Here is a 22,286-nt window from a genome sequence, read left to right on the forward strand (position 1 = left end):
CAGTTGTCAGTTCTGTATTTGAGTCTTTAATACGGTTACGTTCACAGACAGATCAGTTACGTATGGTAGTGACAGCCTCCTTCTATTACCAAACTTACACCCAAACATTTTCAGGACTCACAACCGCATTCTTGAAAACCTGCACAAACAGATCTCGTATTTCTGACTTTATTTCTCAGAATTGGCAGTTTACATCCCGTAATTCTGACTTATTTCTCAGAATTGCCAGTTTACACCTCGTAATTCTGACTTTATTTCTCAGAATTGGCAGTTTACATCCCGTAATTCTGACTTTATTTCTCAGAATTGGCAGTTTACATCCCGTAATTCTGACTTATTTCTCAGAATTGCCAGTTTACACCTCGTAATTCTGACTTTATTTCTCAGAATTGGCAGTTTACATCCCGTAATTCTGACTTTATTTCTCAGAATTGCCAGTTTACATCCCGTAATTCTGACTTTATTTCTCAGAATTGGCAGTTTACATCCCGTAATTCTGACTTATTTCTCAGAATTGCCAGTTTGCACCTCGTAATTCTTACTTATTTCTCAGAATTGCCAGTTTACATCCCGTAATTGTGACTTATTTCTCAGAATTGGCAGTTTACACCTCGTAATTCTGACTTTATTTCTCAGAATTGGCAGTTTACATCCCGTAATTCTGACTTATTTCTCAGAATTGGCAGTTTACACCTCGTAATTCTGACTTATTTCTCAGAATTGGCAGTTTACATCCCGTAATTCTGACTTATTTCTCACAATTGGCAGTTTACACCTCGTAATTCTGACTTTATTTCTCAGAATTGGCAGTTTACATCCCGTAATTCTGACTTATTTCTCACAATTGGCAGTTTACATCCCGTAATTTTGACTTATTTCTCAGAATTGCCAGTTTACACCTCGTAATTCTGTCTTTATTTCTCAGAATTGGCAGTTTACATCCCGTAATTCTGACTTATTTCTCACAATTGGCAGTTTACATCCCGTAATTCTGACTTATTTCTCAGAATTGCCAGTTTACACCTCGTAATTCTGACTTTATTTCTCAGAATTGGCAGTTTACATCCCGTAATTCTGACTTATTTCTCACAATTGGCAGTTTACACCTCGTAATTCTGACTTTATTTCTCAGAATTGGCAGTTTACATCCCGTAATTCTGACTTATTTCTCACAATTGGCAGTTTACATCCCGTAATTTTGACTTATTTCTCAGAATTGCCAGTTTACACCTCGTAATTCTGTCTTTATTTCTCAGAATTGCCAGTTTACACCTCGTAATTCTGACTTATTTCTCAGAATTGGCAGTTTGCATCCCGTAATTCTGACTTATTTCTCAGAATTGCCAGTTTACACTTCGTAATTCTGACTTATTTCTCAGAATTGCCAGTTTACATCCCGTAATTCTGACTTTATTTCTTAGAATTGCCAGTTTACATCCCCTAATTCTGACTTATTTCTCAGAATTGCCATTTTACACCTCGTAATTCTGACTTTATTTCTCAGAATTGGCAGTTTACATCCCGTAATTCGGACTTATTTCTCAGAATAGCCATTTTACACCTCGTAATTCTGACTTCATTTCTCAGAATTGGCAGTTTACATCCCGTAATTCGGACTTATTTCTCAGAATTGGCAGTTTACACCTCGTAATTCTGACTTATTTCTCAGAATTGCCAGTTTACATCCCGTAATTCTGACTTATTTCTCAGAATTGCCAGTTTACACCTCGTAATTCTGACTTTATTTCTCAGAATTGCCAGTTTACATCCCATTCTCAGAATTGGCAGTTTACATCCCGTAATTCTGACTTTATTTCTCCGAATTGCCAGTTTACATCCCGTAATTTTGACTTATTTGTCAAAATTGCCCGTTATAAAGTCAGACTTGTGAGATCTACATAAACTCGCAATTGCAAGAAAATGTGGTGAGCTGTTTTTTCCCTCTCAGTATTAGTTGAATGTGTGTGGTTGGTAATAATATTTCCATTTGAATGTGTGTGGTTGGTAATAACATAACACCCTATCCTTCAGTAACAGCCTTTGTGTAAACATTAGCTTCTTTCCCAACATCGGGCCGAACGGTTCTAAAAACAGTAAGGATATACAATTCAAGTTATACTAGTTCCACCTAAGACCGATTACGATTACACGATTCTCGCCCCGTAATTCTACCGTACTGGTAGAATGCGTGTAATGACGTCGGCACTCAGGATTGGTCACTTGTCTGTTGCCTGGCTACCAGTTTCTCTGTAGCTGGCTAAATGTGCTATTTGATCGACGTAAACACAAGCTTTTAATCAAATCAAATAAATATCTGATCATCCTCCATAATGCAGTCGCTATTTAAATCTCATATCGTCTGTAAAAGGCAACGACTGACACACTCAGTGCTTACATAGTGAATCCATTTCTTTTATTTCAGAAGAGGAAATGAAATGCAGTTGTTCATGCTATGAAACACTCATCAGAGTTCTCCCTACATGTCTTCACAGAAACCCAAGCAGAAAGACTGGCACCCTCCCGATGGCTTCATTCTGGGGCTCTGGACTCTAATCCTGCTGGTGTTCTTCAAGACCTATGGCATCAAACATCTCAAACACATCTTCTGATCCCACAGAGGTCAAAGAACCTGCTGCGTCTGCGTCTGCTCTGTCATAAGAGAGTCCACCATAACTTTCTTCATGATTGATTTGGTCAGGAATAGGTTTTTATTTATTTCTTGATGCAAGTTTGTTTTCTTTTGGTTTTGCTGTGTATCATATTTTGAAAGTGACATGCACTGACTTGTTCTTTGTTATTTTTTTTAGCTCTGTAGTGAAATCCATTTGAATTTCACACAAGGACTTTCTTTTGAACTAAACACACACACAGCTTGCAGGGAGAAGCATACTTCTTGTTTTTTGGTTTGTTTCTGTTTTTGGAAGCTTCTGTATGGAAGCTTGTTTCCACCACGGAATAAAATAATTAAAAGATAATTGTGACTTTTTATCTCACAATTCTGACTTCTTTTTTTCTCTAAAATTACGAGTTTATGACTACTAAAAGTTGTAAGATATAAACTTGCAATTACGAGTCCAATTCTGAGGTAAAAAGACTGACTTATATTGAGTCTATAGCTTGCAATTCTGACTTTATAACTCACAATTGCGAGTTTATATCATGCAGTTCTGAGGGGGAAAAAAAAACAGAATTGCGAGATGTAAACGTGCAATTGCGATAAAAAAAGTTAGAATTGTTAAATAAAATAATTCGCATTTACCTTTTTTCCTTTTTATTCAGTGGCGGAAACAAGCTACCATACTTCAGCCCAGGGCAGGGTTCAATTCTTTTCTAACATTTGTTATGGCACACATGACATTGTAACTTGTAATGAGGGCATGCACTCCTCCCAGATTCCTTCATTTTGTTCTCAGGGGGATGAGATTGTTTGTTAGCTTTTTACAGATATTCTAAATCTGTATATGCAATTGCTTGATCTATTGTTTCAGTTGCACTTTATCATTTCCATTCTTATTCTTCAATGGTTATATGAAGTGGGAAAAGACGCTAATGTTCAGGGTAGCTCTGAGAAGAGTTGTGAAAACCAACTGTGAACATATCTGAAAACCACTTATTCATATAATGTTTGGATCATAGAAAGAAAATGAAGCTTATTTTAGGATAATGAATTTTTCTTTTCTTTTTTTTCCCATTTCCATTAAGAAAATAAACATCTCATTGTCATTTAAGTAAAACAGTGGGGGGAAAAATAATCTAACATGATGTGTAATTAAAATTGTCTCTCATTTAAGTAATGTAACAGTTATTTCCAAATTACAGTAATGAGAATAGGCTTTTTTTTCTACATATCATTAAGCTGCTGACAATTAACTAACAAGTAGGTAGAAAATGCCAAATATCTTATTGGTCCTAAAATAGGCTTCTTTTTTTTTTTAAGCAAAATGTATTTAATGGACAGCAAACACATTTCCATGTACTGCAACCAAATCACTCCATTTGCCTTTGGCTGTGTCCTGTATCTGTCCATTAGCATCTCCGCTCCACTTGAACCGTGTTAAGAACATGCTCTAAAAGGGGTCGACCGAATTCACCCCCTGCTACACAGTAAGTGCGAATGAGAGAATGACAAATTGGACAATTCGAACTAATTTTTTTTCCCCTGTTTGTCTAATGCAGCATTAACTGTTGGTAGGTCAGACATCACAAATTATTTAGGAGAGCCCACATCAAAATATTCACTGGCACTCACTCCTGCATTGCATTATGAGAATTTCTACAGTGCCATTTTGCCTTTTTCACATTTATGTTCTCTAGCAGTTTGCTGTGTTTTTTTTTGTTTTTTATATAACTGGCTAAAGGTGACGTTTTGAATAAAGCCTACAGAGAAAAGACTGAAAGCTTTTCATGTTCGGTTCCTTTTAAAAGTTGAAGGAGAGTCATAAAGCAGAAAGTAGTGGAAAGCAGGAGCTCCTTTTTTTCTGTGTGAAATGAAAGAGAACAAAGAACTCACATTTTTCAATGGAGAAGCATTATGAAAATGAATCCTTGTAACAGGATGTTGAGTTGAAAGCTGTGAATTATTTTTTTTTTGGTTAGGTTGTCTTAAAAATCTACTTAATGCATATATTTATTAGGCTATGAAATCTTGTTCAAATGTAAATTATAGGATGTCAGCTCTCAACTCATCAAGTCATTATTAATACGCCAATTACATATTTCAGCTCATTGAATCTCATTAGTGCCCATTAAAAGGCTTTTTTTTTTTTTACCTGTTTAATGGTTGGTCATAAGTACAATAAATGGTCCCAATTTCCAGGGTTGGTTATATATGGCCATATTGTGGGTTTAATTACAGCTCAGCACTGTCTGTTTTCTCAGAGCAAGAAACTATTGTCTCTCAGTCAGCGACTCGCTGTTTGGAAAATAGCTGGGCCACAATGGATCAATACACCACCAAGAGATAGACTCTATGCCGTAGTAATCTGGCCTAGCTGCAGTGGCCCATATTGCTTTATTTCTCAACAATTCTCTCTTTCAGCATCATACTATAGTGCCACACTTGAGCTATTCTGGTCAAAACTGTGAGTTTTCCTCTACACAGAGTAACCCGCTTTCAAGGATTGCCTTGAGCGTGGCTAAACCTGAAAATGAGAAAGTCTCCATGTAATACCACCACCAAGAACACGTGCACGCTTTACCAATAAAGGAATATTCTGGGTTGAATATAACTTTAGCTCACATTTAAGACATTTTGACTTCTTATTATAAAAAGTAATTCACACTAGACTAAAGACGATAACTAAAAGCTCTGCATTTAAAAGAATTGCAGAGTACACACCACAACTAGGCTAAGGTATAATTACAGCACCAAGAAACAATATTGTTGGAATCACTTTCCGAATGATTTTCTCTGCCGATCAGACTTGAGCCAGTTGCACACAGTGCGATTTATAATAGTCCTTTACGACTGTTGCTTGTCAGACTGTACGAACATGATCATCGCTATAAGTAAGCCATGTGACACGTTTTAAGATCTCAGTTGTCATTGATGTCAGACTGTACGACAGTCGAGACGCGTTAAAAACGGACGCACGCAAGAAAACTTGTCCGGAGTTTTACATCATCTATTAATGATACGTACGTTCACGGTGAGCTGCATTACACGTGGGATTGAAATGGTGGCTACAAAAGAAATCTCGGTAACACTTTATTTTAAGGTGCTTGTAATAAGCAGTAATTAACAGTTAATAAGACACTTATAAGACCTTATAAGATGCATATAAGATGCATATAAGCATTAACTAATGATAATAAATAAATTAAATTAAATAATAAATTTCTCAAGTATCAATACATTGCACTTTTAGAACAGCCGAACAAACATAAATGGTAACACAAACTCCCAGGCCCTTAAAAATTGACCTTCCCAAGAGGGAGTAGTTTCCCTGATCTCTTCAGGGCCTGGACCTTTAATTAACCCTTATATGAAGTAGTTAATGCTTATATGCATCTTATATGCATCTTATAAGGTCTTATAAGTGTCTTATTAACTGTTAATTACTGCTTATTACAAGCACCTTAAAATAAAGTGTTACCGAAATCTCTAACGTTAATTTTGGTCACGGCTTGTCTTGAAAAACTTTCGCCGGAGGTCAAATTTTATAGCAACGGTCATTTATCGGTCATTTATGTCAAACTGACGTTCAAAGACTTCAGATTTGAGCCCAGGATCAAATTAATCTTTTAGGATTTCATCTTCTGTGTGGGCCTCAGAGTGAGTTCACGTAGTGTAACAGCGCAGCACTACATCAGAACGCAGGCTCACTATTGGCCAGCATCACACTCATGACCAGCGTCGGCCAATAGTGAGGCCTAACCCTAACCCTGACGTAGCCAGAACATCAAAAGAAGATGAGCAGTTGAATAATGTCGTTATATTTTTTTGCGCACAAAAAGTATTCTTGTCGCTTGATAAACTTAAGGTTGAGCCACTGTAGTCAATTGGGCTATTTTAAAGGGCTCCTATTATGGAATTTTGAAAATTACCTTGCATGTAGTGTGTAACAGATCTAAGTGAACAAAAACATCCTGCAAAGTTTTATATGGGCCATTCTACAGAATTGGTGCAGTCAGAGTTGGAAACATCTTGATTTTGTTTTGTTTTTTCCCCCACAAATTTTGCATGTATGCAAATTGTATAATATCCAAGGTACGCTTTTCTAGTAATTGTGCATTTAATTCTCATATTGAAAATGCTGGAATATTTTCCTTCTCCCCAAATTTGTCACTACCGAAACACAATATTAAATATTTTTTTAAGAAGCCTTATAACGACCTATTAAGATTTTGTTTACATCTACCTTATAAATATAAATCTTTCTATGTTTTAAAAATATTTTTACAGGTTAAATCAATAAAGATTATAATTTTAATAATATTTTAAGTGTAATTTATGAGATTTGTTGTATTTTGAACCCAATTTTTCTTTGTAGAAGGCATAAAGTTTATCGTACTGATTTCAAAGTTAAGGATTCATTAGTTTGAATATGCATTGAACCAAACACTATCCTAACATCTTATTTGATAATTCAATATAATTTATTTTTGACAAAACATCTCATGTTACGGTAGTGACTGCAGATTTTTGGTAGTGACCACAAAACTTAGTTTGCCATGGCTGAATCAGACTGTCCACATTTTATGTTAAAGCTGCAGTCCGTATTTTTTGGGGTTAAAAATGATCCAAAATACATATTTCAGAAAATACATAACCAGCCAGTGTTCAAAACGATCTGCTTGCCTTAGCTCGATTCTAAACGGTAAGCTTGTAATAATGTTTTTAATTCCAGTGGTACTGGTGGATTTCCGCGGGAGATTCGACCATGTCTTTGCGTCATTACGTCACATCTGCACACACACATCTGTACACACACACATCTGTACACATAAAGAAGAGTCTCGGCTAGTAGGCTATATTGCGTGTGAGGATGCTGGAGGTGGAGATTTATAGCCTTTTCTCACAGCACTTGATATAATTAAACTTATCAATTTGATGGCGGATCCAGAAAGGTTCAAACGACAAATCACCAGTGACAACAGATTCACCCGCTGTAAAATGCAAAAGACTTCGGTCGGACTTCGGAGTGGCTACAGAAAAAAAAGAGACTGCAACCGGACCCATGAGAAAACAAGGATACATATCGGAAGGACATTACATGTAGTCACGCAATGCTGACGTTGTTAACATTATCAATTTGAGAACAAAGTATAATTTGCACGGTTTTGCGTGATATGATAAGCGATTGTTAGATTTAATCAGCGCGATTTACTGCAATGTCAGAACCAGAACTAAAGTGGATGTTTCTTACTTGTTCAGATGACATTTTCCGGTGAAAATTATGATGTTAGTCATACTTCCAAAAAGAATGATCTGTGATTCTGAATGCCAGTATCGACAGCGGCGCGGTGATTGACAGCTGCACACTCTCCTCAATGTGTTCATCTGCGCTGTGCCGTGTCGAACTACAACTCGCGTAAAGTTGATAATTCCGCGAATGACTGCAATTGCAGATTTCGAACAGAGATGGCGACAATTAAAGAGGAAAACATGCGGACTGCAGCTTTAATATAAATAAATAACTATGATGCACATATGCAGTCAGTACATATAGCAGACACACATCTGACAGTAAATATCTTATAAGAACACCTAGAGCTATTCTATACTTTGGGTCTTGAGGTGCAAATGAGAAGAGTATGCTCATAGATTTTTCTTCCTAAAAAAAACCAACAACTTACAATGTAGACTGTTTCAGAACCACTTTGTTTTATTTTCACATTTTCAACATTTTGTTTGAGTCATTCAGATAAATCTCCAGAACCACTGAACTGTGTGTGTGTGTGTGTGTGTGTGTGTTTACATAAAACATTAATTTCAGAATAATTTTCCTCATTCAGATAAATCTCCAGAACCACTGAACTGTGTGTGTGTGTGTGTGTGTGTGTGTGTGTGTGTGTGTGTGTGATATTTTCGTTAGTTACTGATTTTTGCTCGTTTTCCCCCTTGTCCCCCAGTGTGTATGTGCACTGGTGTCTGATCACCCTCACTGGAAGTGCTAGGTGCTGTGGAAGCCCTGCAAAATGTCTCCACCTCTTTTTGTCTTTTCACCATCCTCCTGTGTCTTTTTTCTGTCTTTTCCTCCATGCTTTTCTGACATCTCTCTGCTCCCTGTCAGATAATTCACTGATACTCTTCAACTTTCCTTCTTCCCCTCGTTTCTTATTTCTTTCTCTTTCTTTCCTTAAGTATTCCTCGTACTTCACTGGGTCTTCCTTCAACCTTTATTTGTATTTTCTCTGTCTCTCTGTTGTAGTTTTTCTATTTTTTAGGCATGTTGGTGTTTTATGTCATTCTCCCTGTCAAGTTAATCATAGAAATTAACATTACATACTGACAACAACCTTACACGTAAGCTAGTATCATGGACTGCAACCTTAAGTAATTGTAACCTCATCACATTACAGAATTTTAAAGGTGAACTAAGTAACTTTTTTACCTTAACCGAACAGCTTTGGAGTCATTGTAATGTTTATATTACTGATTTCGTGTTGAATGGTGGTCGTCTCGCACCCCCCTGGTGCCTGTGAGCCGCAAAACCACCCTTGCAACTTTGGGCCGGCGGCCGCCGGCCTCAGTGTTAGGAAGTATCGTGTGATATCAGGTCTCGCGAGGTAACGAATTGCTTTACGGCAAAAAACAGATCTGATAAAATTCTGATAAAATGAGCATCAAACAGAAATAACCCGGCGCCGTATACATGTGGTGTTCGAGGCGCACATACAATACAGACTGCCGACAGTTAAACAGGGCGCGCGCTGCTCTTAAAGGGGCCATACCTTATTTCCACTCGTTACAGCGTCCATCCTACTGAACAGGTACCGGTGTACAGGGGGAGGGGATCCGGCCGTGAGTGCGAGCCATCTCTGCGTGAGTGCTATTCACGACAGTACAAGTACTCCACAGCGACTCTAGGGGTCGCTGTTTGACAAAAACGGAATTCCTACTTCATGCTGCTTTAACAGAATCTTGCATACTAAAACACTACTAAAACATACTATAGTAGTAATTATTTGCATAACTGTACTAAAATGTAGTTTATTCCTCCAAATAAAGGATTATGTGTTCCCTTTTGTCACTACCAAAACAATAATGTCACAACCGAAACTTCAAGACATGTTTCGGTTGTGACTGTTTTGGTAGTGACAATTTTAGATACTTTTGAGCTAGTCTCGCGTAGCCAGACCTTCAGACTGACGGCTGAAGGTCTGGAATTCATAGCAGCTTTCTTTGGCCAAGGCCCGCCCATAAGGCCGTTTGACCGACATGTAAAACAACCAATTACAGTTCGTTTCGTTCAGCGTCACGTTTCGGTGCGTGGAAATGTCCCCACAACAACAGACCGGCGTGCAACAAGTCAGTCAGCATAGAAAATCAAAGAAGGAGAAGAAAACTTCAAGAGTCTATGCCGTGAACCGCGCATACTTTTGAGAATCCTACGTTTAGCTGATCTTGATAAATGCTCATTGTCACTCGTGTAAACACAACAGTTTTTCTTCCGCAATCACACGTCTGCGCTTTGTTTCCCGGCGGACCGAAAATAAACGCGACACTCGCGCCCCCCGGAAATCCGATAAAATTCAACCAATCAGATGACGATTTCGACATTCCTGAAGTGTTTCCAGTTAAGTGTACCATATGCATCAGACGTTTAGCCAACGTTCCGTGGGCGTGACGTCTGAGGCTGAGACTACTTTTGAGCCTAGCTCGAAGATGCTAGTAATCAGCACATGGTTAGCAATCACTGGTCAGAACAGTTGAACACATATAACAACTAAATTGTATGGAATAACATCCAAAAAAGTTTTCTCAATAGCAGAAAAAATGAGTTTGGTGGTGACATTCCTTAAAGTTACACACAGATTTTTAGACTTTAGAACTTATTTACCTCAAAATGATGGGATCAATCTACTCGCCATATAGCACATGAGAGAGAGGGACACAGGAATATTTCCTGATAAAAAATGTAGGGGTGTGGTTAAAATCAGTCTCAGCCAATGGACTACAACATTCACAGTTTTGCTAGTGACATGAAAATGCAGGACACGTTTTTTTAGATAAAGTTTCATGATTTAAAAATTAAATATAAAATAAATATTTTTTTTAACTTCATCTTAAATATATATATATATATATATATATATATTATTATTATTATTTTATTTTTTAAACAAGAATGGAAAAAATTGCCAAAAAATATTCAATATAATTTTCACAAGTTGAAATTTAGGGGTTAGGGTTTGGGACAGCCACCTCCTAATTGAAATTAGCCCATAAATTATGATTATATATATATATAAAGCTTACTGATATCTTAAATATTATTGTGGGTTTCAATTGATAATTGAAGGATCTAGTAAACATCTAAGATTTTAATAATTAAATGCTTTTCAAATGTGTTTTTTGGACGAGGGACAGCAGTTTGCGCCAATTCTGTAGAATGGCCCATATATGAAAGTTCACCGTAAAAAAAGTTATTGTCTCTCAAAGGTATGAATCGTCTCTGAGTCAAGGTAATGAATCGTTTTTCCAATGAGTCATTTTCCTTTTCGTTGTGATGTCAAGACGAAAAATTATCAAATTGACCGCGCCCACTCATTGCGCGCGCAGACACTTAGGGAAAACTTGAAATCATCATGTCGACAACAAGACGCTGTGTTCTGAAGTGCGTATCAAAATCGACCTTTTTTTCACTGCCCAGGGACGTGCATGTGAAGAATCAGTGGCTCGAGTTTATATTTACATCTATACCACACAAGTATAGCCCGAACCTTGTGCTGTGTTCGCGTCATTTTAATGACGATTGCTTTACAAACATGAATGCGTTCAAGTGTGGATTCGCGAGCCGGTTAATACTGAAGGAAGGTTCAGTACCAAGTTTATTTGGATCAGCTTCCTCCTCCGAATCACAACCTGTAAGTATTATTAATAATAGTTGCTTTTATGTGTTTTTAGCATGCTTAATAAGTATTTGTGTCGTGTAAGTAATCGGTTCCCAACAGGGGGGTCGCGGCCCACAAGGGGGCCTCAGCGAGCTCTGTGGGGGGACGCGTCATATTTTGAAAGGTTTGAGCAATGAGCATTAAATAAAAGTCCTTAACTTTTTTCTGTTCAAAATTTACTAAATTTATATAATGAGCGAGTTCATCATGAATCAATTTTCCAATCCGTGTTTTTGTCTTATCCTGAACCACTATGGTACACTATAATAAGTGTTTACATTGGGACTATTTTACACTGGTTCGGATCGCTGCCGCTGCGGAGTAGCCCAGTACCTGCGTGACTCGTCATAGACGTACACAGAGAGATGTAGTTCCGGCTACAATGTTCTTCCGAAAGACTCATTATTCTGTTAATAAACGCAAGTTTATTATCGCTCGCTATAGCGCCAAAAGCGTAAAAAATAAAGCCTCACATTGATAAAGCCTCACAAATAACATGCAAGTATTGAGGCCCCAGACAACAGTCATTTTAGTAATAGCCTATATTCTTTCTTTTTTTACCTACACACCAGTGTGAATATTTTTGTTTTTGCATTTCAAATAGGGCCAATATATAGGCTTCTCCTAGGCTTACGTTTTTAAATTACAAAGGGCCTACTGATGTTTTTGTTATTGTATTTTCAATATTATTAGGGGTGTAACCAGTGGCGTAGGCAGAAATTGTATTTTGGGTGGGCCAGTGAAAATGTGAGTGGGCCTATAGTTTTTCATAGAAAAAAATGACTTCAGTAATAATTAACCTTAGAGAGTAGAAAAATGAATAGACAAACTGCAAAAACAGTTACACCTTTATATTCGGCAAATCATCATGTTCAACCAACAGAGCTTAATAAAGGCTGGACAAACCAGTGTAGACAATAACCTGTCTATTTTATTCAGGCTAGTCAGCAGTGCAAAGACAGTTCACCCGAAAATAAAATAAGCTAAAATAACAATATCGCAATTAGATCGGCGGGTAAACCCACGTCAGGCTGACGGGAAGAGAGGGAGCAAGAAGCGGCCGGCGCCAGCACCTGACTAGCCTTCTCCTGGGGTAATGAGTCTGAAGAACTGGGCTGTGTGGACTCGGTAGATGAAGGCAGTGGCGTGTCTTCTTCCTCAACTCTAGCTTTTTTCAAATAGCACATTAAAGAAAGTTCGCCGCTGTGAGTTTTCCTGTCGGAACCCCCAGCAGCAACCATAGCAACCAATAACGTTCCGGAGAGAGGCTTTCTACAACTTGCTTCGACAGTTCCATTTTATTCGGAAAACGAATTAAACACACACAGCAGTCAACAATAAATCAGGTATATATTAATATATTTTCTTAAATACATTTGAATAAAAATAAACTAAAAATGTATTTTTATCAAACTTGCCTGGGCGGGCCAGTGAGTAATGTGGGCGGGCCAGTGCCGCCCTGGCCCAATACTGGCTACGCCCCTGGGTGTAACGATACACAAACCTGACGGTTCGGTTCGTCCCACGGTTTTGAGGTCTCGGTTCGGTTCATTTCGGTGGGGTGGGGGGGGTTTAGAAAGCTAAAATTGCTTTATTTTTTTATTAAACAGTGCTTTAATGAACAAATTGTGCCCTTGTCTTTAAATTAATTCAATTACAAGTAAACGTTTCTCAAGGATAACAAAATTATCTGCTAATGCTGTAAACTACAGCCCTTACTTGCACATTACTATAACATTAAAGCTTAACAACAGAGCCTAGACTTTTAGCCTAAATGATATAATAATAATCAACACTCAAATAACAAATTGTATGAAAACATGTAAACTGCATATAAGGCAATTTTTGCATTAACATGTTTTTACTCTAATTTGTTATTGTTATATAATAATTTACACAGTTGCTGTTATTTTCATGACAACTATTTTAAACATACATTAAATAATCAAGATATCATAAACAGGTTAAGTAAAATATAATATATAGGCTAATATATAGCATTTATTTAGTGAAAGAGTTAGCAAACCAGCAAGCTGTGGACACTGAATGACTTGCCAAATATAAAGCTATGTGAAAAACTAAGCGTTTTATTGACGTATTTCCGCTGTTGAAACACTGATTGAGTGTTTACACGAGTTATGATGCCTTTCAGTAAGTATACTGTATCTTTCAACATACCTTCGGGTGTCCATTCATGTTTATTCTGTAACTGAGGAAGAGATGATCGCGCTCCGCGCTGCCGCATGCATACAGTGATATCTGTCACGCCACATCTAAGAGCGCCAAAACGGCATCTATTGTTTGCATTTCGTGATCAAATAGACATAATTACACCTTGCTTATTATCAAAAGTAACAAAACACTGAGCTTATTGCGATTATATGTGGTTAATGGTGGTTAGGCAACAGCCCTGTAATCGTTGTGTACACATAACACATGAGGTGCAATGAGCATAATTACATTGCTGGGCGGGGCAGCAGGGGGCTGGGCGTGTTTGGTTCGCCATGAGAGTATCGCGATACGGATCGTGGGTGGTGTATCGCGGTTTTTCGGTTCGGTTCAAATATCGTTACACCCCTAAATATTATAGGCTATTATTTGTGCATAAACATACCGTTTGTTTGAAAACAACATATTTTGTCATCCTATCGCTCATTGTAAGCTTGCAGCAAGGATGACAAAATATGTTGTTTTCAAACAAACGGTATGTTTATGCACAAATAATAGCCTATAATATGAAGATTTGTGGGATGCACATCCAGGGCACGAAGCTCCCGTTCCACCACATCCCAAAGATGCTCTATTGGGTTGAGATCTGGTGACTGTGGGGGCCATTTTAGTACAGTGAACTCATTGTCATGTTCAAGAAACCAATTTGAAATGATTCGAGCTTTGTGACATGGTGCATTATCCTGCTGGAAGTAGCCATCAGAGGATGGGTACATGGTGGCCATAAAGGGATGGACATGGTCAGAAACAATGCTCAGGTAGGCCGTGGCATTTAAACGATGCCCAATTGGCACTAAGGGGCCTAAAGTGTGCCAAGAAAACATCCCCCACACCATTACACCACCACCACCAGCCTGCACAGTGGTAACTAGACATGATGGATCCATGTTCTCATTCTGTTTACGCCAAATTCTGACTCTACCATCTGAATGTCTCAACAGAAATCAAGACTCATCAGACCAGGCAACATTTTTCCAGTCTTCAACTGTCCAATTTTGGTGAGCTCTTGCAAATTGTAGCCTCTTTTTCCTATTTGTAGTGGAGATGAGTGGTACCCGGTGGGGTCTTCTGCTGTTGTAGCCCATCCGCCTCAAGGTTGTGCGTGTTGTGGCTTCACAAATGCTTTACTAGTAACGAGTGGTTATTTTAGTCAAAGTTGCTCTTCTATCAGCTTGAATCAGTCGGCCCATTCTCCTCTGACCTCTAGCATCAACAAGGCATTTTCGCCCACAGGACTGCCGCATACTGGATGTTTTTCCCTTTTCACACCATTCTTTGTAAACCCTAGAAATGGTTGTGCGTGAAAATCCCAGTAACTGAGCAGATTGTAAAATACTCAGACCGGCCTGTCTGGCACCAACAACCATGCCACGCTCAAAATTGCTTAAATCACCTTTCTTTCCCATTCTGACATTCAGTTTGGAGTTCAGGAGATTGTCTTGACCAGGACCACACCCCTAAATGCATTGAAGCAACTGCCATGTGATTGGTTGATTAGATAATTGCATTAATGAGAAATTGAACAGGTGTTCCTAATAATCCTTTTGGTGAGTGTGTGTGTATATACACTCACCGGCCACTTTATTAGGTACCCCATGCTAGTAACGGGTTGGACCCCCTTTTGCCTTCAGAACTGCCTCAATTCTTCGTGGCATAGATTCAACAAGGTGCTGGAAGCACTCCTCAGGGAGTTTGGTCCATATTGACATGATGGCATCACACAGTTGCCGCAGATTTGTCGGCTGCACATCCATGATGCGAATCTCCCGTTCCACCACATCCCAAAGATGCTCTATTGGGTTGAGATCTGGTGACTGTGGAGGCCATTTTAGTACAGTGAACTCATTGTCATGTTCAAGAAACCAATTCGAAATGATTAGAGCTTTGTGACATGGTGGAAGTAGACATCAGAGGATGGGTACATGGTGGCCATAAAGGGATGGACATGGTCAGAAACAATGCTTTTAAACGGATGGCATTTAAACGATGCCCAATTGGCACTAAGGGGCCTAAAGTGTGCCAGGAAAACATCCCCCACACCATTACACCACCACCACCAGCCTGCACAGTGGTAACAAGGCATGATGGTTCCATGTTCTCATTCTGTTTACGCCAAATTCTGACTCTAACATCTGAATGTCTCAACAGAAATCGAGACTCATCAGACCAGGCAACATTTTTCCAGTCTTCAACTGTTCAATTTTGGTGAGCTCTTGCAAATTGTAGCCTCTTTTTCCTATTTGTAGTGGAGATGAGTGGTACCCGGTGGAGTCTTTTGCTGTTGTAGCCCATCCGCCTCAAGGTTGTGCGTGTTGTGGCTTCACAAATGCTTTGCTGCATACCTCGGTTGTAACGAGTGGTTATTTCAGTCACTGTTGCCCTTCTATCAGCTCGAACCAGTCTGGCCATTCTCCTCTGACCTCTGGCATCAACAAGGCATTTCCGCCCACAGAACTGCCGCTCACTGGATGTTTTTTCTTTTTCGGACCATTCTCTGTAAACCCTAGAGATGGTTGTGCGTGAAAATCCCAGTAGATTAGCAGTTTCTGAAATACTCAGACCAGCCCTTCTGGCACCAACAATCATGCCACGTTCAAAGTCACTCAAATCAACTTTCTTCCCCATACTGATGCTCGGTTTGAACTGCAGGAGATTGTCTTGACCATGTCTACATGCCTAAATGCACTGAGTTGCCGCCATGTGATTGGCTGCTTAGAAATTAAGTGTTAACGAGCAGTTGGACAGGTGTACCTAATAAAGTGGCAGGTGAGTATATATATATATATATACTCACCTGCCACTTTATTAGGTAGCAGGTGAGTATATATATATATATACTCACCTGCCACTTTATTAGGTACACGCACAACCTTGAGGCGGAAATGCCTTGTTGATGCCAGAGGTCAGAGGAGAATGGCCAGACTGGTTCGAGCTGATAGAAGGGCAACAGTGACTGAAATAACCACTCGTTACAACCGAGGTATGCAGCAAAGCATTTGTGAAGCCACAACACGCACAACCTTGAGGCGGATGGGCTACAACAGCAGAAGACTCCACCGGGTACCACTCATCTCCACTACAAATAGGAAAAAGAGGCTACAATTTGCAAGAGCTCACCAAAATTGAACAGTTGAAGACTGGAAAAATGTTGCCTGGTCTGATGAGTCTCGATTTCTGTTGAGACATTCAGATGTTAGAGTCAGAATTTGGCGTAAACAGAATGAGAACATGGAACCATCATGCCTTGTTACCACTGTGCAGGCTGGTGGTGGTGGTGTAGTGGTGTGGGCGATGTTTTCCTGGCACACTTTAGGCCCCTTAGTGCCAATTGGGCATCGTTTAAATGCCACGGCCTACCTGAGCATTGTTTCTGACCATGTCCATCCCTTTATGGCCACCATGTACCCATCCTCTGATGGCTACTTCCACCATGTCACAAAGCTCTAATCATTTCAAATTGGTTTCTTGAACATGACAATGAGTTCACTGTACTAAAATGGCCTTCACAGTCACCAGATCTCAACCCAATAGAGCATCTTTGGGATGTGGTGGAACGGGAGATTCGCATCATGGATGTGCAGCCGACAAATCTGCGGCAACTGTGTGATGCCATCATGTCAATATGGACCAAACTCCCTGAGGAATGCTTCCAGCACCTTGTTGAATCTATGCCACGAAGAATTGAGGCAGTTCTGAAGGCAAAAGGGGGTCCAACCCGTTACTAGCATGGGGTACCTAATAAAGTGGCCGGTGAGTGTATATGCACACACAATATTTTCACTTCACGTTATGATTGTTATTTTAATCTATTACATTAAATGCCTCGGTTCGGTTCATTTCGGTGGGGTGGGGGGGGTTTAGAAAGCTAAAATTGCTTTATTTTTTTATTAAACAGTGCTTTAATGAACAAATTGTGCCCTTGTCTTTAAATTAATTCAATTACAAGTAAACGTTTCTCAAGGATAACAAAATTATCTGCTAATGCTGTAAACTACAGCCCTTACTTGCACATTACTATAACATTAAAGCTTAACAACAGAGCCTAGACTTTTAGCCTAAATGATATAATAATAATCAACACTCAAATAACAAATTGTATGAAAACATGTAAACTGCATATAAGGCAATTTTTGCATTAACATGTTTTTACTCTAATTTGTTATTGTTATATAATAATTTACACAGTTGCTGTTATTTTCATGACAACTATTTTAAACATACATTAAATAATCAAGATATCATAAACAGGTTAAGTAAAATATAATATATAGGCTAATATATAGCATTTATTTAGTGAAAGAGTTAGCAAACCAGCAAGCTGTGGACACTGAATGACTTGCCAAATATAAAGCTATGTGAAAAACTAAGCGTTTTATTGACGTATTTCCGCTGTTGAAACACTGATTGAGTGTTTACACGAGTTATGATGCCTTTCAGTAAGTATACTGTATCTTTCAACATACCTTCGGGTGTCCATTCATGTTTATTCTGTAACTGAGGAAGAGATGATCGCGCTCCGCGCTGCCGCATGCATACAGTGATATCTGTCACGCCACATCTAAGAGCGCCAAAACGGCATCTATTGTTTGCATTTCGTGATCAAATAGACATAATTACACCTTGCTTATTATCAAAAGTAACAAAACACTGAGCTTATTGCGATTATATGTGGTTAATGGTGGTTAGGCAACAGCCCTGTAATCGTTGTGTACACATAACACATGAGGTGCAATGAGCATAATTACATTGCTGGGCGGGGCAGCAGGGGGCTGGGCGTGTTTGGTTCGCCATGAGAGTATCGCGATACGGATCGTGGGTGGTGTATCGCGGTTTTTCGGTTCGGTTCAAATATCGTTACACCCCTAAATATTATAGGCTATTATTTGTGCATAAACATACCGTTTGTTTGAAAACAACATATTTTGTCATCCTATCGCTCATTGTAAGCTTGCAGCAAGGATGACAAAATATGTTGTTTTCAAACAAACGGTATGTTTATGCACAAATAATAGCCTATAATATGAAGATTTGTGGGATGCACATCCAGGGCACGAAGCTCCCGTTCCACCACATCCCAAAGATGCTCTATTGGGTTGAGATCTGGTGACTGTGGGGGCCATTTTAGTACAGTGAACTCATTGTCATGTTCAAGAAACCAATTTGAAATGATTCGAGCTTTGTGACATGGTGCATTATCCTGCTGGAAGTAGCCATCAGAGGATGGGTACATGGTGGCCATAAAGGGATGGACATGGTCAGAAACAATGCTCAGGTAGGCCGTGGCATTTAAACGATGCCCAATTGGCACTAAGGGGCCTAAAGTGTGCCAAGAAAACATCCCCCACACCATTACACCACCACCACCAGCCTGCACAGTGGTAACTAGACATGATGGATCCATGTTCTCATTCTGTTTACGCCAAATTCTGACTCTACCATCTGAATGTCTCAACAGAAATCAAGACTCATCAGACCAGGCAACATTTTTCCAGTCTTCAACTGTCCAATTTTGGTGAGCTCTTGCAAATTGTAGCCTCTTTTTCCTATTTGTAGTGGAGATGAGTGGTACCCGGTGGGGTCTTCTGCTGTTGTAGCCCATCCGCCTCAAGGTTGTGCGTGTTGTGGCTTCACAAATGCTTTACTAGTAACGAGTGGTTATTTTAGTCAAAGTTGCTCTTCTATCAGCTTGAATCAGTCGGCCCATTCTCCTCTGACCTCTAGCATCAACAAGGCATTTTCGCCCACAGGACTGCCGCATACTGGATGTTTTTCCCTTTTCACACCATTCTTTGTAAACCCTAGAAATGGTTGTGCGTGAAAATCCCAGTAACTGAGCAGATTGTAAAATACTCAGACCGGCCTGTCTGGCACCAACAACCATGCCACGCTCAAAATTGCTTAAATCACCTTTCTTTCCCATTCTGACATTCAGTTTGGAGTTCAGGAGATTGTCTTGACCAGGACCACACCCCTAAATGCATTGAAGCAACTGCCATGTGATTGGTTGATTAGATAATTGCATTAATGAGAAATTGAACAGGTGTTCCTAATAATCCTTTTGGTGAGTGTGTGTGTATATACACTCACCGGCCACTTTATTAGGTACCCCATGCTAGTAACGGGTTGGACCCCCTTTTGCCTTCAGAACTGCCTCAATTCTTCGTGGCATAGATTCAACAAGGTGCTGGAAGCACTCCTCAGGGAGTTTGGTCCATATTGACATGATGGCATCACACAGTTGCCGCAGATTTGTCGGCTGCACATCCATGATGCGAATCTCCCGTTCCACCACATCCCAAAGATGCTCTATTGGGTTGAGATCTGGTGACTGTGGAGGCCATTTTAGTACAGTGAACTCATTGTCATGTTCAAGAAACCAATTCGAAATGATTAGAGCTTTGTGACATGGTGGAAGTAGCCATCAGAGGATGGGTACATGGTGGCCATAAAGGGATGGACATGGTCAGAAACAATGCTTTTAAACGGATGGCATTTAAACGATGCCCAATTGGCACTAAGGGGCCTAAAGTGTGCCAGGAAAACATCCCCCACACCATTACACCACCACCACCAGCCTGCACAGTGGTAACAAGGCATGATGGTTCCATGTTCTCATTCTGTTTACGCCAAATTCTGACTCTAACATCTGAATGTCTCAACAGAAATCGAGACTCATCAGACCAGGCAACATTTTTCCAGTCTTCAACTGTTCAATTTTGGTGAGCTCTTGCAAATTGTAGCCTCTTTTTCCTATTTGTAGTGGAGATGAGTGGTACCCGGTGGAGTCTTCTGCTGTTGTAGCCCATCCGCCTCAAGGTTGTGCGTGTTGTGGCTTCACAAATGCTTTGCTGCATACCTCGGTTGTAACGAGTGGTTATTTCAGTCACTGTTGCCCTTCTATCAGCTCGAACCAGTCTGGCCATTCTCCTCTGACCTCTGGCATCAACAAGGCATTTCCGCCCACAGAACTGCCGCTCACTGGATGTTTTTTCTTTTTCGGACCATTCTCTGTAAACCCTAGAGATGGTTGTGCGTGAAAATCCCAGTAGATTAGCAGTTTCTGAAATACTCAGACCAGCCCTTCTGGCACCAACAATCATGCCACGTTCAAAGTCACTCAAATCAACTTTCTTCCCCATACTGATGCTCGGTTTGAACTGCAGGAGATTGTCTTGACCATGTCTACATGCCTAAATGCACTGAGTTGCCGCCATGTGATTGGCTGCTTAGAAATTAAGTGTTAACGAGCAGTTGGACAGGTGTACCTAATAAAGTGGCAGGTGAGTATATATATATATATACTCACCTGCCACTTTATTAGGTACACGCACAACCTTGAGGCGGAAATGCCTTGTTGATGCCAGAGGTCAGAGGAGAATGGCCAGACTGGTTCGAGCTGATAGAAGGGCAACAGTGACTGAAATAACCACTCGTTACAACCGAGGTATGCAGCAAAGCATTTGTGAAGCCACAACACGCACAACCTTGAGGCGGATGGGCTACAACAGCAGAAGACTCCACCGGGTACCACTCATCTCCACTACAAATAGGAAAAAGAGGCTACAATTTGCAAGAGCTCACCAAAATTGAACAGTTGAAGACTGGAAAAATGTTGCCTGGTCTGATGAGTCTCGATTTCTGTTGAGACATTCAGATGTTAGAGTCAGAATTTGGCGTAAACAGAATGAGAACATGGAACCATCATGCCTTGTTACCACTGTGCAGGCTGGTGGTGGTGGTGTAGTGGTGTGGGGGATGTTTTCCTGGCACACTTTAGGCCCCTTAGTGCCAATTGGGCATCGTTTAAATGCCACGGCCTACCTGAGCATTGTTTCTGACCATGTCCATCCCTTTATGGCCACCATGTACCCATCCTCTGATGGCTACTTCCACCATGTCACAAAGCTCTAATCATTTCAAATTGGTTTCTTGAACATGACAATGAGTTCACTGTACTAAAATGGCCTTCACAGTCACCAGATCTCAACCCAATAGAGCATCTTTGGGATGTGGTGGAACGGGAGATTCGCATCATGGATGTGCAGCCGACAAATCTGCGGCAACTGTGTGATGCCATCATGTCAATATGGACCAAACTCCCTGAGGAATGCTTCCAGCACCTTGTTGAATCTATGCCACGAAGAATTGAGGCAGTTCTGAAGGCAAAAGGGGGTCCAACCCGTTACTAGCATGGGGTACCTAATAAAGTGGCCGGTGAGTGTATATGCACACACAATATTTTCACTTCACGTTATGATTGTTATTTTAATCTATTACATGTAATTCTTTTTTATTAAGCATTACATGTACTAGTGTCAAAGGCACAAGTATTGCATAAACAATAGATCAACTCTACCTGTTGTACTTCCTTGCAGCAAAGATTTTCAGCCCCGCTTGGCATTTTGATACAGTTCCCACACGTGCACCTAAAAAAATTGCCAATTAATTTGTCTAATACTTCCGTTCCGACAGCAAAATTAATCCGATTACAGCACGTC

At 39.9% G+C, this 22,286-nt stretch overlaps 1 protein-coding gene across 1 annotated transcript in view; it reads left to right on the forward strand.

Moving 5' to 3' along the window:
- Positions 1-2,906, forward strand: part of pigk (phosphatidylinositol glycan anchor biosynthesis, class K) — a 57,463-nt gene extending 54,557 nt beyond the window's left edge. Inside the window, exon 11 of the mRNA XM_056264346.1 lies at positions 2,493-2,906. Within this exon, the coding sequence (XP_056120321.1) occupies positions 2,493-2,609 (117 nt within the window). The 3' untranslated portion in view covers positions 2,610-2,906. The remainder of the gene's footprint in view (positions 1-2,492) is intronic.
- The last annotated feature ends 19,380 nt before the right edge of the window (positions 2,907-22,286 follow it).

The sequence above is a fragment of the Rhinichthys klamathensis genome, unplaced genomic scaffold (assembly GCF_029890125.1).
Source record: "Rhinichthys klamathensis goyatoka isolate OS25496 unplaced genomic scaffold, OSU_Roscu_1.1 h1tg000011l_1, whole genome shotgun sequence".
Taxonomy (NCBI): domain Eukaryota; kingdom Metazoa; phylum Chordata; class Actinopteri; order Cypriniformes; family Leuciscidae; genus Rhinichthys; species Rhinichthys klamathensis.